The 14,777-nt window shown below is 36.2% G+C and overlaps 1 protein-coding gene across 1 annotated transcript; it reads left to right on the forward strand.

Annotated features, from left to right (window-relative positions):
* Window positions 1-4,365: 4,365 nt before the first annotated feature.
* LOC112803520 (uncharacterized) lies at window positions 4,366-12,268 on the forward strand. The gene is made up of 12 exons (XM_025847008.1): window positions 4,366-4,483; window positions 4,579-4,650; window positions 4,768-4,821; window positions 4,976-5,407; window positions 5,501-5,557; window positions 5,669-5,729; window positions 9,467-9,897; window positions 10,114-10,310; window positions 10,415-11,204; window positions 11,309-11,450; window positions 11,561-11,863; window positions 11,905-12,268. The coding sequence occupies exons 1-12, from the start codon at window positions 4,366-4,368 to the stop codon at window positions 12,266-12,268; spliced, it is 3,021 nt and encodes a 1,006-aa protein (XP_025702793.1).
* The last annotated feature ends 2,509 nt before the right edge of the window (window positions 12,269-14,777 follow it).

Consider the following 14,777-nt stretch of genomic DNA (forward strand, 5'->3'; position numbering starts at 1 on the left):
GGCGATCACTGCCTCTTCCTCCTCTCCAAATTCGGTCATGTTGATGGCTTTACACTCTCCTTTTGGATTTTCTTCTGTATTGCTTGGAAGAGTACTAGGAGGGAGTTCAGTAACTTTCTTACTCAGCTGACCCGCTTGTGCCTCCAAGTTTCTAATAGAGGATCTTGTTTCAGTCATGAAACTTTGAGTGGTTTTGATTAGATCAGAAACCATGGTTGCTAAGTCAGAGTGGCTCTGCTTAGAATTCTCTGTCTATTGCTAAGAAGATGATGGAAAAGGCTTGCTATTGCTAAACCTATTTCTTCCACCATTATTGTTGTTAAAACCTTGTTGAGGTCTCTGTTGATCCTTCCATGAGAGATTTGGATGATTTCTCCATGAAGGATTATAGGTGTTTCCATAGGGTTCTCCCATGTAATTCACCTCTTCCATTGAAGGGTTCTCAGGATCATAAGCTTCTTCTTCAGATTAAGCGTCCTTAGTACTGACTGGTGCAGCTTGCATTCCAGACAAACTTTGAGAAATCATATTGACTTGCTGAGTCAATATTTTATTTTGACCCAATATGGCATTCAGAGTATCAATCTCAAGAACTCCTTTCTTCTGATTCGTCCCATTGTTCACAGGATTCCTTTCAGAAATGTACATGAATTGGTTATTTGCAACCATTTCAATGAGTTCTTGAGCTTCTGCAGGCGTCTTCTTCAGATGCAGAGATCCTCCAGCAGAGCTATCCAATGACATCTTGGATAGTTCAGACAGACCATCATAGAAGATACCTATGATGCTCCACTCAGAAAGCATGTCAGAAGGACACGTTCTAATCAATTGTTTGTATCTTTCCCAAGCTTCATAGAGGGATTCACCTTCCTTCTGTCTGAAGGTTTGGACTTCCACTCTAAGCTTACTCAATTTTTAAGGTGGAAAGAACTTTGCCAACAAGGCAGTGACTAGCTTTTCCCAAGAGTTCATGCTTTCTTTAGGTTGTGAGTCCAACCATATTCTAGCTCTGTCTCTTACAGCAAAAGGGAATAGCATAAGTCTGTAGACCTCAGGGTCAACCCCATTGATCTTGACAGTGTCACAGATTTGCAAGAATTCAGCTAAAAACTGATGAGGATCTTCCAATGGAAGTCCATGCAAGCAATTCTGTTGCATTAGAGAAACTAATTGAGGCTTAAGCTCAAAGTTGTTTGCTCCAATGGCAAGGATAGAGATGCTTCTCCCATAGAAGTCGGGAGTAGGTGCTGTAAAATCACCCAGCACCTTCCTTGCATTGTTGGCATTGTTGTTGTTTTCGGCTGCCATGTCTTCTTCTTTGAAGATTTCTGTTAGGTCCTCTACAGAGAGTTGTGCTTTAACTTCTCTTAGTTTTTGCTTCAAGGTCCTTTCAGGTTCAGGGTCAGCCTCAACAAGAATACTTTTTGTCTTTGCTCCTGCTCATATGAAAGAGAAGAGAACAAGAAAATATGGAATCCTCTATGTCACAGTATAGTGATTCCTTGAGGTGTCAGAGGAATAGAAGGAGGGGGTAGAAGAATTAGGATGTGAGAAGAAGGGAAGAATTTTCAAAAATAAGTTAAAAGATTTTGAAAAAGAATTTTGAAAATTGATTGATGATTTTCGAAAACTAAGAGTGGGAAAAAAATTAAGTGATTTTTGAAAAAGATTTTGAAATTAGAAATCAAAAAGATATGATTGAAAACTTATTTTGAAAAAGATGTGATTAAAAAGATATGATTCAAAAAGATATGATTGAGAAGATATGATTTGAAAAAGATTTGATTTTGAAAAATTATGAAAAGTTGAAAAAAATATGTATTGAAAACAAAATCTTCCCTCTTGTGCCATCTTGGCGTTAAACGCCCAGAATGGTATACATTCTGGTGTTTAACGCCCAAAATGCTACCCTTTTGGGCGTTAAACGCCCAGCCAGGTGCCCTGGTTGGCGTTTAAATGCCAGTTTTCCTTCTTTACTGGGCATTTTGAACGCCGAGCTTTTTCTGTGTAATTCCTCTGCCGTATGTTTTGAATCTTCAATTCTCTGTATTATTGACTTGAAAAGACACAAATTAAAATTTTGGATTTTTAATGATGAGGAAAAATCAAAATGCAACTAAAATAAAATAAACAATGCATGCAAGATACCAAACTTAGAAGTTTGTATACTACTGACACTAACAAATTGAGAATGCATATGAGAAACAACAAAACACACAAAACAAGAGAATTTAAAGATCAGAGCAAGTAAATCATCAAGAACAACTTGAAGATCAATGAAGACACATGATAAATGCAAGAAGAACAGAAATATGCAATTGACACCAAACTTAAAATGAGACACTAGACTCAAACAAGAAACATAAAATATTTTTGGTTTTTATGATTTTGTAATTTTTTTGGATTTTTTTTTCAAAAATTATATGGAAAAGAAAATAAAGAGATTCAAAATTTTTAATAAAAATTCCAGGAATCATGCAAAGTTAGTCTAAAGCTTTATCTAAAGGAATTAGACATGGCTAGCCAAGCTTCAGCAGGACATTACATTCAAGAGCTAAATTGATGAAGATCAATCAGCTTTGGTGATGATGAGAACATCACCTTGAAACACTAGAATTCATTCTTAAAAATTATGAAAAATACCCAATCTAAGCAACAAGATGAACCGTCAGTTGTCCAAACTCAAACAATCCCCGGCAACGGCGCCAAAAACTTGGTGCATGAAATTGTGATCATCAATAGCGCCATCAACATGGTACGCACAATTGCAATCTCAACTCTTTATCACAACTTCGCACAACTAACCAGCAAGTGCACTGGGTCGTCCAAGTAATAAACCTTACGCGAGTAAAGGTCGATCCCACAGAGATTGTTGGTATGAAGCAAGCTATGGTCATCTTGTAAATCTCAGTCAGGCAGATTCAAATGGTTATAGATGATTTATGAATAAAGTATAAAATAAAGATAAGCGTATGGAGATGCTTTGTCCCTTCCGTCTCTCTGCTTTCCTACTGTCTTCATCCAATCCTTCTTACTCCTTTCCATGGCAAGCTATATCTTGGGCATCACCGTTGTCAATGGCTACAGTCCCGTCCTCTAAGTGAAAATGTTCAACGCGCTCTGTCACAGCACGGCTATTCAGCTGTCGGTTCTCGATCATGTCGGAATAGAATGCAGTGATTCTTTTGCGTCTGTCACTAACGCCCCACAATCGCGAGTTTGAAGCTCGTCACTGTCATTCAATCCTCGAATCCTACTCAGAATACCACAGACAAGGTGTAGACCTTCCAGATTCTCTTGAATGCCACCATCAATTCTAGCTTATACCACGAAGATTCTGATTAAGGAGCCCAAGAGATATCCACTCAATCTAAGGTAGAACGGAGGTGGTTGTCAGGCACACATTCATAGGTGAGAATGATGATGAGTGTCATGGATCATCACGTTCATCAAGTTGAGGAACAAGTGATATCTTAGAACAAGAATAAGCTGAATTGAATAGAAGAACAATAGTAATTGCATTTATACTCGAGGTACAACAGAGCTCCACACCTTAATCTATGGTGTGTAGAAACTCCACCGTTGAAAATACATAAGAACAAGGTCTAGGCATGGCCGAGAGGCCAGCCCCCATGATCTATGATAGCATAAGACTACTCAAAGATAGCTACCAAGATGTCTAATACAATAGCAAAAGGTCCTATTTGTAGAGAACTAGTAGCTTAGGGTTTACAAAGATGAGTAAATGATATAAAAATCTACTTCCGGGCCCACTTGGTGTGTGCTTGGGCTAAGCATTGAAGCATTTTTGTGTAGAGACTCTTCTTGGAGTTAAACGCTAGCTTTTGTGCCAGTTTGGGCGTTTAACTCCCATTCCTGTGCCAGTTCCGGCGTTTTACGCCAGAATTCTTGAGTTAACTTGGAACGCCTGTTTGGGCCATCAAATCTAGGGCAAAGTATGAACTATTATACATTGCTGGAAAGCCCAGGATGTGTACGTTCCAACGCAGTTGAGAACGCACCAATTGGGCTTCTGTAGCTCTAGAAAATTCACTTCGAGTGCAGGAAGGTCAGAATCCAACAGCATCTGCTGTCCTTTTCAGCCTCTGAATCAGATTTTTGCTCAGGTCCCTCAATTTCAGCCAGAAAATACCTGAAATCACAGAAAAACACACAAACTTATAGTAAAGTCCAGAAAAGTGAATTTTAAATAAGAACTAATAAAAATATAATAAAAACTAACTAAAACATACTAAAAACATACTAAAAACAATGCCAAAAAGCGTATAAATTATCCGCTCATCAATAGTTGTGCTATAATTAATCACAAGTCTTACACCAAGCAATCAAATAAAATAATAAGGGATGTATGCAGAAGCAACAATGAAATGTTCTTATCGTGTGATAATTATCATGGTCAATCATCCAATCTTCCAAATGGATTCTGCTATGATTCCAATTCTAGAACTATATGAACATGAAGGTAATATAACTTTTAGAATATTAAGTAATTTATCAAATTTCAGTTTAGGTAGTATCAGTGTTATTGTTTTATATTATGTTATATATTTATTGCAGAAGAAGATGCCTTCGACGACATTAATCTGGGAAGCAATTTCTCTATGGATTTTGACGACAATGACTTTATAGGTAAAAGTTTTAATATTCATTTTAATTACTACAGTTCACATTTTTTTATGCATAAGTTGTTATTCATGAGTTCTAATTAAATTTATTGTCTATATATATACTCACACGAATTATCAGATGAAGAAGGTGTTACCCCACTCGAAAGTGACGAGTTAGTTCTTAATGAGGAAGGTAGTAATTATTTTGCTTGCAAAATCTTTAGCCAGCTATAGATAATTAGAATTACTCAGTTTTTTGTTTTGTTTTATAGCCATATATTTATTAACTTTTTAAGATACATTTTATATTTTTTTAATTGTCAATACTTTTTTTTATCTTTTCAAAGCTTTCTGGGATGCTGGTGATCCTTCTCATACATGTATATATTTTAAAGCTTTGATGTGGGACCATGAAAAACACTCAAAGAGTATTAATAGTGCCACTCCCCATTTTGGTTTGTGTTGTATGGATGGGAAAGTTGAGTTTCCCTTATTGAAACAAGCTCCAAAAAATCTTCAGCGGCTCCATTGTTTAGATGATGCAAAGGGTCGATACTTTCGAAAAAATATTAGCGCATTTAATTCAATGTTCTCATTCACATCAATGGCTAGTAAGATTAATCATCAAATTAACAATGGGTCTGCTCCTCCATCTTTTAGTTTGAGTGGCCAGAACTATCACTCTATTGGAAGTCTCATTCCGCAAGTGAATGAGAAATCAAAATTTGCACAACTCTACATATATGATACTGACAACAAGGTTCAAAACGTGCTATTCGGTAAGTTAAGAACTATTTACACTAAGGGGACACCTTATATCGTTAAATTTACTCATTAGTGCTTATTCAAATGTTGTTTGCATCATTTTTCAGTTTTTTTTCTTTGCAAGCCATTAGCTTTGGTTAGTAATCTCGAAGTTGAGATTGTTGGTATAGTAAAAAAAAATTAGATGATAATAATCCTTTGCCAAAGTCATTCCAATATGCTAGGGATAGATTCACTGAGCCACATTCTATTAACATGAAGTTAAAATTGATTAGGCAAAGGGAAAAGGATGGTCGATGATACAACTTGCCTACTGCATCAGAAGTTTCAGCATTGGTAGTTGGTGACATCGATAAATCTTTATTGGAGAGAGATATTGTACTTGAAACTAATTCGAACAGCTAAAGAGAATTGATGTTATCTGGTGCACGGAATTGTGACTCACACTTTTCACAACTCCGGTACAACTAACCAGCAAGTGCACTGGGTCGTCCAAGTAATAAACTTTACATGAGTAAGGGTCAATCCCATGGAGATTGCCGGCTTGAAGCAAGCTATGGTCATCCTGTAAATCTTAGTCAGGCGGATTCAATTGGTTATGAGTTTTGATAATTGAAAGATAAATAAAATGTAAATTAAAATTAGAATACTTATGTAATTCATTGGTGGGAATTTCAGATAAGCGTTTGGAGATGCTTTGTTGCTTCTGAATCTCTGCTTTACAATTGTCTTCATCCAATCATGCGTGCTCCTTTCCATGGCAAGTTGTATGTTGGTGGATCACCGTTGTTAATGGCTACCATCCGTCCTCTCAATGAAAATGGTCCAGCTACAATTTTTGTACGGCTAATCAATTGTCGGATTTCTTGTCTCGGATGAAAAATACTAGGCACAGATACCGCACGGCTAATCATCTGTCAGTTCTCACTTGTGTCGGAATAGGATCTCTCTATCCTTTTGCATACTGTCACTACGCCCAACATTCGTGAGTTTGAAGCTCGTCACAGTCATCCCGTCCCAGAACCTACTCGGAATACCACATACAAGGTTTAGACTTTCTGAATCTCAGGAATACTGCCAATTGGTTCTAGCCTATACCACAAAGGTTCTAACCTCTCGAACTCGGTCCGTGGATTAGAGACCCAAGAGACTATACACCGGCTGTTGATAGCGAGAATTGCATTGGTTAGGAATTTCTCTTATAGAAAGAAGAATTTCATTGTAAGCATAGCTCCAAACCAACAAACAAATCTCACATCAAATTAAATTTTTGGTTGTCACAAAGAACAAACCCCAAATGAAAATTAACCGAAGTATTTAGACTCCGGGACATCTCACAAGGAATTACAATGAAGTGCTCAATTATTGGCTATGAAGGATGTAAGGGGGGTTTTGATTGATAAGAGGGCAAGAAATTAAATGACAAGGAAAGTAAATCAAGCAAATAACTAAAGAAAGCAAGTAATAAGGAGAGACATTCATGGCAAGAATTGAGATCATAGGCTTTCTATCATAGTCATACAATGATTAATTCATCTTATTTAGTCAACTCCAACAAATGGAAGAAGGTATCTTGTTATCTTCACATAGGGAGAATGTCAAACAAGACTAATCAATCATATCACAATAATAACAAGAATTATCTCATTTCGTCATCTCCAATATTGGAAGAAGGTACCACATTATCTTCCATAAGAGAAAGTCAAACAAGACTAGTTAACCTCAATCCAAATGTACTAATCAACTCACTAATAGAATTAGCAAAAGATTAGAGTCAATGGAATTCATATTAACTAATAACTCTAGATCACCAACATTAGTTGGGTATTCATGACTCAAGATTGCCTAATTACTCTTTCCAAGCCAAGAATGCTCAAAGTCTACTCTAAAACCCAACAAAGCATTTTGTCAAACACTTGGTGGGTGTACAAGGAAAGCATAATAAATGTGCAAGAATAATAAATCTACCAACTACCAATAGCAAGGAAAGTAAATTCACAATTCAATCATCAATAAAGGAAACATCAAACATCAAATTGCATTAAATGTTAAGCAAATCCAACATAGAACATTCATGAACATAAAAGAGACAAGAAAGTAAAATTAACACTACAAACCATGAGAATGAAAGAGTAGAAGCAAGAATTCATAAAGGAAATGAGATGAAAACATGAGATTAAACCTAGATCTAGAAGAGATTAACCTAACCTAACCTAATTCTAGAGAGAATAGGGAGCTTCTCTCTATAGAAACTAACCTACATGATGCTATACTACCAAACAATTGCTCCCCCTTGCCCAAGATTCAATTCTGCATGAAATAGTATCAGAAATGAGTTGGATTGGGCCCAAAATGGGCTGCAAAACTCGCTGGCCACGATTTCTCTTTAATGAACCACGTGCTCCATCGGCACACGCGCGTGAGGTGCGCGTGCACGCTCCTTTATATCATTTCGAAGCCCCGGATGTTAGCTTTCCAACGCAACTAGAACCATCTCATTTGGACCTTTGTAGCTCAAGTTATGGTCCATTGAGTGCGAAGAGGTCAGGCTCGACAGCTTTACGGTTCCTTCATTTCTTCATGAGTTCTCCCACTTTGCATGCTTTTCTGCTGACTTCTTCCATCTAATACTTGCCTTATGAACCTGAGATCACTCAACAAACATATCAAGGCATCGAATAGAATTAAAGTGAATTGAATTTAGCTATTTTAAGGCCTAAAAAGCATGTTTTCACACTTAAGCACAAATCTAGGGAGAATTACAAAACCATGCTATTTCATTTAATAAATGTGAGAAAAGTTGATAAAATCTCCCAAATTAAACACAAGATAAACCACAAAATCGGGGTTTATCAGCTGTTGTCCAATAACTACGTTGAACATCATGTAGACCGCTTGTGGTTGTCAGGCACACGGATCTTGGCTATGCGAGTAACGAAGATAGTGGGTGATTGTCCCGGGTCACCCCTTCATTCTGACTTAACTAAATTAAGTACGAGAATATATCTTGAAGAAGAAGTAAGCGTGAATTAAAAGAAAAACAATAGTACTTGCATTAATTCATGAAGAACAGCAGAGCTCCACACCTTAATCTATGATGTGTAGAAACTCCACCGTTGGAAAATACATAAGAAAAAAAGGTGTAGGCATGGCTGAATGGCCAGCCTTCCCAAATGTAAAAAATGGCATAAGAGTGATCAAAAGATCAAAATATGATCCAAAGATATGAAATACAATAGTAAAAAGTGCTATTTATACTAAACTAGTTACTAAGGATTACAGAAAATAAGTAACTAAGTGCAGATAGTGCAGAAATCCACTTTCGGGGCCCACTTAGTGTGTGCTTGGACTGAGCATTGCTTTACACGTGCATAGGCTTTTTTTGGAGTTAAACGCCAGCTTGGATGCCAGTTTGGGCGTTTAACTCCAGCTCTGGTGCCAGTTTGGGCATTTTACGCCAGAAAAGAGTCTCTTGTTAGTGTTTGAATGCCATTTTGGGCCATCAAATCTCAGGAAAAGTATGAACTATTACACATTGCTGGAAAGCCTAAGATGTTAGCTTTCCAGCTCAATTGAGAGCACGCCAATTGGATATTTGCAGCTCCAGAAAAATGCATTTGAGTGCAGGGAGGTCAGAATCCAATGGCATCTGCAGTCCTTTCTCAGCCTCTGAATCATATTTTTGCTCAGATCCCTCAATTTCAGCCAGAAAATACCTGAAATTATAGAAAAATATACAAACTCATAGTAAAGTCCAGAAATATAATTTTTGCATAAAAATAATAAAAATATAATAAAAAGTAAATAAAACATACTAAAAACTATGTAAAAATAATGCCAAAAAGTGTATAAATTATCCGCTCATCATTATCCATCCACTGTATTTGGCTCTACAGTGTCATCTTTTTTTCCCATATGGTGAGGATGGATATAGAACTAGAATATTAACAGCTTCTCGATATAATGTTCATGGTAAAAAAAAAAAAGAGGAATACAATTAGGATGAGGGAGTTCTTTTCATTTCGACTCCAAATGAGATATACTGAATCAAATATTTTGTTGAGTTCACGTAGGTTATTCCACCAGTTCTTATTTGATGCATATACTATGGTGGAGTCTGAGTGCCTTAGTTACATACGTTTTAACCAACGTAAATTGAGGGTTGAAAAGTACAACTTATTGCATGAATGCTTGGTCAGGGGTGAAGCTAATGCTGTATCAATCGGTCAAAGGGTAATTCTTCTAAGCAGTTTTATTGGTGGACCAAGATACATGTTCAATAACTGCAAAGATGCATTTGCAATTTGCAAGCATTTTGGCTATCCAAGTTTTTCTGTCACTATGACATGCAATCCTGAGTGGGATGAGATAAAGCGTTTACTAAGAGGTACTGGCCTTAAAGCAGAGGATCGTCCTGATATTACATCAAGGATTTTCAAGATTAAGCTAAATAAGTTGATCAGGGATTTTAAGTTTGATGACATTTTTGGAAAGATTTCAGCATGTAAGTCATAATAGTTTATTATAAATTATACTATAAGTTTTTTAAATAACTACTAATTATACTAAGCCAGTTGTTGTTGTTATATTTTTAGATGTATGTACTATTGAATTTCAGAAGAGAGGCCTTCCTCATGCTCATATTCCTTTGTTCATGCATCCTCTTTTAAGGCCAAGGTCTCCTGATGATATTGAAAGTTGATATCAGCCCAAATACCAGATAAACATATAAGACCTAAATTATATGCTGCTGTTGAGAAATTCATGGTTCATGGTCCATGTGGGAAGCATAACAAGAATAGCCCTTGCATGGTAAACGGGATGTGCTCCAAATATTTCCCAAACAATTCAGAAAACATACTGTTATTGATGAAGCTGGATTTCCAAAGTATTGTAGGCCAGACAACGGATGTACCAGTAACAAAAAGAGTGTTATTCTTTCTAACTCTTTTGTTCTCCCTTATAACCCAACTTTGTTGTTAAGGTATGGCTGGCACATTAATGTTGAACATACTTGCTAGACTTCTGCAATCAAATATTTATTTAAGTATGTTCACAAGGGCAATGATCATGTAATAGCTTCATTTTATCAGACTTTAGATAATGGTCATGTTTCTCCTATTGTAGATGAGATTAAAAACTATTATGATTGTAGATATATATCGGCATGCGAAGCTGCTTTGAGATTATATGGCTATGATATACAGGTGAAAGAGCATGTGGTTATCAGACTTCCATTTCACTTACCAGATGAAAATCCTATTGTTTTTAAGGATTATGAGAATATTCAAGATGTCATTAGCCGTGCTGACATGAAGTTAACAAAATTGCAATCATGGTTTATTGTTAATAAGTTCTTTCCATTCGCCAGGTCTTTGACCTATTGTGAATTTCCGCATAAATTTGTTTGGAAGGATGACATCTCAATGTGGATTCCTAGAAAACAAGGTTTTTCTATTGGTAGATTGACCCATGTACCTAGAGGCAATGGTGAAGATTATTATCTGAGACTTCTTCTAAACATTCAAAAGGGTTGCACCAGCTTTGAAGACTTATGTATTGATGATGGTATTGCACACAGTAGTTTCAAAGAAGCATGTTATGCATTAGGTCTTCTACAAGATGACAATGAATTCATTGATGCTATTATTGAAGCAAGTACATGGGCTTCAACTAACTATGTTCGTGACCTTTTTGTCATGCTTCTAATATCCAATAACATTGCTTTCCCTAATTTTCTCTGGGATAGATGCTATAAAGAATTGTCTGAGGATATCTTATTTGAACAAAGAAGGATTCATCATTTGGAAGGTATTTAGTTTAAACATGAGTGATTTGTATGCTTAATTTATTTTTAACGTAATATTTGCACGAGTCTGAAATATGTAGTCATGTATTAACCTTTTTTCTGCCAGATCTTCAATTGTCTGCTGAGAAGATCATGAATTTGACAATTGCAAAGCTTGATGACAGAATGCAAAGTAATGGAAGGTCTCTTAAAGAGTTTAAGTGTATGCCTTACCCGTTATTAGATGATGTAAATGTTTTAGAGGATCGGTTAGTATTGGATGAACTTCATTTTGATCGTTCTTTACTTACTCAACAATATATACAGTCGCTAAACACCATGACAGATGAACAACGCACTACATTTAACATTATCATAGTTCTGTAAATAATGACCGTGTCGGGTTTTTCTTTTTATGTGGTTATAGAGGAACTGGGAAGACATTTATATGGAGGACTCTTTCTACTTATTTAAGAAGTGGTGGGAACATTGTTCTTAATGTTGCTTCAAGTGGCATTACTTCTTTATTACTTCGTAATGGTCGTACTGCTCACTCAAGATTCAAGATACCATTAAGCATAAATGAGGATTCTATTTGCAACATAAAGCAAGGCACTCCTCTTTCTAAGCTGATATGTAAGGCAAAACTTATTATATGGAATGAGGCTCCAATGTTAAGCAAGTATTGTTATGAAGCCCTTGATTTTTGAAAGATATCCTTAGATTTGAACCATCATTTAACGCGGACCTTCCCTTTGGCGGCAAAGTTGTTATACTTGGTGGAGACTTCAGGCAGATTCTTCCAGTAATACCAATGGGCTTGCATCAAGACATAGTGCAAGCATCCACTAGTTCTTCTTATCTATGGCAATTTTGTACAGTCTTAAAGCTTTCAAAGAACATGAGGCTTACTGCTGGAGGTACTATTGAAGTTGATAATGATCTCAAAGAGTTTGCACAATGGTTAATTCAAATTGGCGATGGGTTAGCAGGTGATTCAACAGATGGTGACTCTGAGGTAGTCATCCCTAAAGACATTCTAATTAATGATACTACCTTGAATAAAGAACAATGGCTTACTAAGTGATGGTTCTACCTTGAATGTTGTGTATAGGAAGATTTTTCATAATCTATGACTCGGAGAATTAAATTTTTTATTTGTAGAGAAATCTCTATTTGTATCATTCAATACTATTGATTAGTAAATTGTGGATGACATTTTTAAGTTGAAGTCTTGATATTTTTCATTAGGTAGTTCAATGTTTAATAGGAGATTATTAGGTAACTCTATCCAATGTTGAACCTATTTTTTTGTTGATTCTTTAGCAAATATATGAAATTGTGTTTTTGTTATATAACATGACATGAAAAAACTTTTTACATTAGTAACAAATATTCAAGGAATGATTTTTAGTTTTTCATTTATGTTGGAAAATTTGTATATGTTAATTTAATTCGATTAAGGGCAGACATTAGGATATTTAAGTATAATTTTGTTTGATTATAACACACACTATATTATGCAAAAATGATGTATTTTGTTAATTCCAATACTAAACATTTCCCGTGCATCGCTGATGAAGGATAATTGTCTATCGGTAAAGAATTTCACAGATGAAACCTCGTTGCAAGTATAGTTTCTAAACCAACAAATAATTCTCTCATGCCAAAATTTGGTTGTCACAAGTAACAAACCCCAATAAAAATAATAACCGAAGTATTCAAATCTCGGGTCGTCTCTCAAAGGAATTGCAGGGAAGTATTCTTGTTATTGGTTATGGGACAAGTATTTCGGGGTTTTGTGATAAGAGACATGAAAGATAAATGGCAATAAAGTAAATGAAACACAAATGTAGAAAAGCTCTTGGCAAGGAATGAGAACTAGAAGTCCTATCCTCATTATCATCCTCAATTGTAACAAGAATTGTCCCATTACTCCACTTAGTCAACCTCTAACTATGAAGGAAAGTCAAGTGGAAGTAATCAATTTGATTCCTCAAGCCCTAATCAACTCCTAAGGAAAGACTAGCTTTAGTGAAATTCAAATTAACTAGCAACTTTCAATTATTAATCAACAAAAGAGTTTGATAACTCAAGAGTCTCTAATTACTCAACCAAGGCCAAGAGGGAAAAAATCTACTCTAACATCTTTCCAAGCATTTTGTCAAACACTTGGAAGGCATAAAAGGAAAGTAAAATTAAATTGCAAAGAAATATAAAATCTAACACTACCTAATACAAGCAATCAACAACAACAATCAAAGAAAGCACAATTAACATGAATTACCTCAAATTGCATTAAAAGAAAATAAAAGGGACAAGAGTGTATCAATAACAAAGTGAACAAAATAAAGAAAATTACAACAAAAGAATAGAAAAACAAGATGTAGCAACTAGAAATTGAGAAGGAGGAGTAGATGAGAAAAAGAATTGAAGCCTAGATCTAAGAAGAAATTAACCTAAACCCAATCCTAATTCTAGAGAGAAGAGAGAGCTTCTCTCTCTAGAAACCTATCCCAAAGCATGACAAAACTCAAACTAAAACTACTTCTAAACTACTTGGTAACTCCCTTTTTTTTCATCCCCCTTCAATCCCTGGGTTTAATAGCATTAGAAATGAGTTGGATTGGGCCTGGGAAACCCAGAAATTGCCCCCAGCAGATTCACTTTAAGTGGGTCACGTGCGAGCATCGACGCGTATGCATGTGTCACGCGTACATGTCGCTTGGCAATTTTTTGTCCATGCGTACGCGTAGATCACACGTACGCGTCGCCATGCGACTTTCACTTTCCACGCGTGCGCGTCGATGAGTTGAGTGCATCCCAAATCCTTGGTTCTTCATGATTTCTCCACTTTACATGCTTTTCTCTTCACTCATTTCATCCATTCCTAGCCCTTTTCATCCTGAAATCACTAGCAAACACATCAAGGCATATAGTGGAATCAAAGATGAATCAAAATTAACAATTTAAGGGCCTAAAAAGCATGTTTTTACACTTAAGCACAATTTAGGAGAAAATTATGAAACCATGCTATTTCCTTGAATAAATATGGGAAAAGTGGATAAAAATCCACCTAAATTAAGTATAAAATGTACCACGAAATAGTGGTGCATCAAATGACACTCATCACCATTCTCACTTATGAACGCATGCCTGACAAACACTTCCGTTCTACATGAAAATAAGCTTGAATGCATATCTCATGGGTCTCTAATCAACGATTCACATCGTTTCCCCTCTGATAATGGGGCATTTGAATCTGAGATTAGAACTGTTCGTACCCTGGGTCGACATGACCGACCCGGGATGTTTAGCGACAAGGCGACCGACCTCTTCAGGTCAGACTATCCGACCTCTTCTCAAAGAGCTCGGCCAAATCAACAGGAAAGCCCAAATAAAGGGCCCAAATAGAGGAACACGACCCAAATCCAGAGGCAATCCCAGCCTACAGAGACAAAGGCGGTTCCGTTGAAGATAAGCTGACCTCACCCAAAGATAAGATAAGATAAGATAAGATAACTAACTTATCTTATCTAGAAAGGTCACTTCTCACCATTATAAATACACTGGAGCACCCAGGTATAACTCATACT

The sequence above is a fragment of the Arachis hypogaea genome, chromosome 5 (assembly GCF_003086295.3).
Source record: "Arachis hypogaea cultivar Tifrunner chromosome 5, arahy.Tifrunner.gnm2.J5K5, whole genome shotgun sequence".
NCBI lineage: Eukaryota > Viridiplantae > Streptophyta > Magnoliopsida > Fabales > Fabaceae > Arachis > Arachis hypogaea.

Bases quoted from the DNA above. Each gene is read 5' to 3' on its own strand.
- LOC112803520 (XM_025847008.1), top strand. From the start codon at position 4,366: ATGTATGCAGAAGCAACAATGAAATGTTCTTATCGTGTGATAATTATC. The intron at 11,205-11,308 runs GTATTTAGTTTA...TTTTTCTGCCAG, and splicing joins AAGGATTCATCATTTGGAAG to ATCTTCAATTGTCTGCTGAG. The intron at 11,864-11,904 runs GTATTGTTATGA...AGATATCCTTAG, and splicing joins GAGGCTCCAATGTTAAGCAA to ATTTGAACCATCATTTAACG.